Source organism: Pterocles gutturalis, unplaced genomic scaffold (assembly GCF_000699245.1).
Source record: "Pterocles gutturalis isolate BGI_N339 unplaced genomic scaffold, ASM69924v1 scaffold41057, whole genome shotgun sequence".
NCBI lineage: Eukaryota > Metazoa > Chordata > Aves > Pterocliformes > Pteroclidae > Pterocles > Pterocles gutturalis.
The window spans coordinates 1,550-4,433 of record NW_010111730.1 but is presented as its reverse complement, the minus strand read 5'-3'; the positions used below and the strand labels follow the sequence as shown (position 1 = coordinate 4,433).

The 2,884-nt window shown below is 46.2% G+C and overlaps 1 protein-coding gene across 1 annotated transcript; it reads left to right on the top strand.

The window, feature by feature from the left end:
• Positions 1–1,507: 1,507 nt before the first annotated feature.
• On the top strand, positions 1,508–2,550 carry NDUFA11 (NADH dehydrogenase (ubiquinone) 1 alpha subcomplex, 11, 14.7kDa; the record flags this gene model as incomplete). The annotated part of the gene is made up of 2 exons (XM_010073808.1): positions 1,508–1,630; positions 2,438–2,550. Coding segments are annotated over 2 exons (236 nt in total), but the record flags the coding sequence as incomplete, so codon positions are not given.
• Between the last annotated feature and the right edge of the window lie 334 nt (positions 2,551–2,884).

The window sequence follows — 2,884 nt, the reverse complement described above, 5'->3', positions numbered from 1 at the left end:
CTGAGGGGGCTATTCCAGATGCAGCTGCGCATCCGCAAGGCTGCAGCTCCCGCAGCCCCTTGGCAAGGGCGCAGTTTTCTTCTCACTTCTTGTTTTTCAGTCTCATTTAATGGCTTATGTCACTTCTGTCTCTCCCCGTGCTCTGAACTGGAAGCTGGTTCACAAGGAGTCCAGATCTGCATTTTTGAGTTCTTCAACTCTGAAACAGGACCTAGAATCTCCTGTAAAGAGTTGAGCTGTAAAAGGTCGTTATAATGGACCAGATAAGGTAACCAGTTATAAATCCCATCATCCTAAACCAGCGGATTGAATTCTTTTACCAGTTCTCGCACCTGTGGAAGGGCTTATCCTGGCCACTCTTAAGGTATCAGAGTTTGTGGTCTGAAGCCGTGTGTTTTATCTACAGACTCCTTGGTCCAAAGCAGGGAAGCTGAAATACAGTCCTTGGGCTGTGGGTTTTGTTTCTTCAGTGCTTTTTTCAGTTGATTTTAGGATCAGCATAACTGCATTTTCTAATGAAGAATTGCAGAGGTTTGTACCATGAGCTTGTGGTTTAATAGTTTACTGTAAATAGATTGAAAATTTTTGTCCTGGACATTTTTGTTGTTCCCAAGAAGGATTAATTGAAATCTGCAGATGGTGCCTGATAGCCAGTTTCACATTTTATGATCAAGAACCTGTGTTAGAAACAAAAACCTGTTAGTGTATTGGCTTGACACAGCTATTTGCCAGGCTTTGCAGTTGCGTAGATGTAGGGTCTGATGGGATGAGGTAGGGACAAGACAATGCTACTTTGCAATTTCTTAATTCAATTTAGGAAATAAATTTACAAAACCAAAAACAATTTACAGAAATAATAATTTACAGCCTCAATCCATTTTTCTACTCTCCAAAAATCACTGCACACTCCAGGCACGCAGAGGAATAAAGTGTCAGGACAAACTGACCTTCAGGAGAGCAGAGCCACCCAAGGTTCTCTGCGTGAATCCCTCTGAGGCTGGATTCACAGGGACTCGGGAGCTGGGTTTCAGCACAGAGCCCACACTGAGCTCTGCTCCTTCCTGCAACCTGGGGGAACTGCTACAGAGAAACCTTCTCTGTCCTTTACCCCCTGGCTGCTTGGGGGCTGCCCCGTGGCCCCTCTGCAGGGGCTCTCGTTAAGGCTGAGCTAATCACCAAGCTGGATGTGGTGGTGTTTGTCCGCAGCCGTCCGAACACGCCTGCCTCTGGCAGAGTTCTGGGGGTCCTGCATGGCAGCGTGGTGGCTGCACAGCTGGAGCAGAGGAGGCAGCAGAAGGAACCAGACGGGACTTGTAGAATGCTGAGTCTCATCGTCGCGTGTGGGATATGATGCCCCTGGGTAACCAAAAGCAGATTGTGCTTCATTTTCCTCTTTTCTCCCAGGGGAAGTGTTGTACAGCACCATCTCTCAAAAATGTGCTTTGTACGTAGGTGATTCTCAGGTCCTTGAGGGGTTTGGTTTTGTTTTTCTGCCTCTTGTTTCCAGCTACACTAGGAGCTGTCTTTGGCGTAACGACGTGCCTCAGTGCCCAGATCCGAGAGGAGCCAGACGATCCCTTGAACTATTTCATAGGAGGCTGTGCAACAGGAGCTGTCTTAGGTGCAAGAGGTAAGTGTGGATAACGCCTGCAAAGAAATGAGCCCTCTCTGTTTTTAGAAACCTTTCTATTAGGGAGAAATGCAAAATAATCCTGATGTCAGACCCATTTGGGAAAGATCTCAGCATGTGAGTTCCATTTCATGGCAGTTTCATTGATGCTGTTGTACAGGTCTGGGAGGAGACCAGAGAGAGGAGACCCAGTACTGCCAATTCTAACTACCAGTTATAACTTGAAATTGCAGGGTATGAAAAGCATAACTGTGGCAACAAACCTGATTTATTTTGCATGGAAAATGCAATCTAACATCTGCCTTGTGAATTCTTCATGAACTCTGAGAGACAAGCTGTACTTTGCTGCTGTTGCCCTGTGGCATCTTGCCAGGCTAGAGCAGCTCCTGCAGATACTCCACGGCTCTGTCTTCTCTAGGCACTTCCAGGCTCAGTGTTGGAGATGGGAGGGATTTATTTAAGTTGTAATTGTGGTGAAACAGAATTTATCCGTACTGTCCCTAGTTGCTGAGCTGATGAGAGTTCAAAGCAGTGATTGTCATTTTCGTCACTGAAATAAGCAGTTTAAGGTTGCCTATATAAGGAGATGGGAGAGTGGATTATAGAAATTGGTATTTCAAACTGCAAGCTACAAGCATGAGAAAACTTCATTTAAGAGAAGATCACTTTCCTGATATCTCTTGGCCAACAACATTACTGATGGTCAAGGGACTGTGAGGAGCTCATGGAAAAACTGCAGTCTGTCAAGCTCTGCTGTTAGCCCTTGTGCCCCAACAGATCTTTTATGATTGGGTTTGTTTTTTCCAGCTCACAGTTACATGACGGGTACCACTGCGTGTTTGGGGTTTGGAATTACCGCTGCGCTTTTCAAGATCGGTAACAAGGAGGGCTGGAGGCTGGCGGGACCTCCCAAGCTGTAAATGTCACCTTTCCTCCCTGTAAGCTGATGTCTGAATGCTGTACGTAATGAGATGTTGTGTTAATAAAGATACTGTCACATTAGCAGTTGCCACAAACTTTTGACATCATCCGGCTGTTTGCGGTGTTGGGGCTGAGGTGCAGAAAAGCTGGAGCTGTTGGAGAGGAAGCTTCGATCTGCTCCTGCACAAGTCACTCTGTGTCCGTGTGGCTGTATTGCACCCACATGCTTGAGGGGTACAATTACCATTTTTAGTCTGGTCTTTTAGGAGTTGTTCTTGCAGTTTTGAGTGGGTTCTGCAGGATTTTTTGGCAAGGATTGGGATTGCACCACAC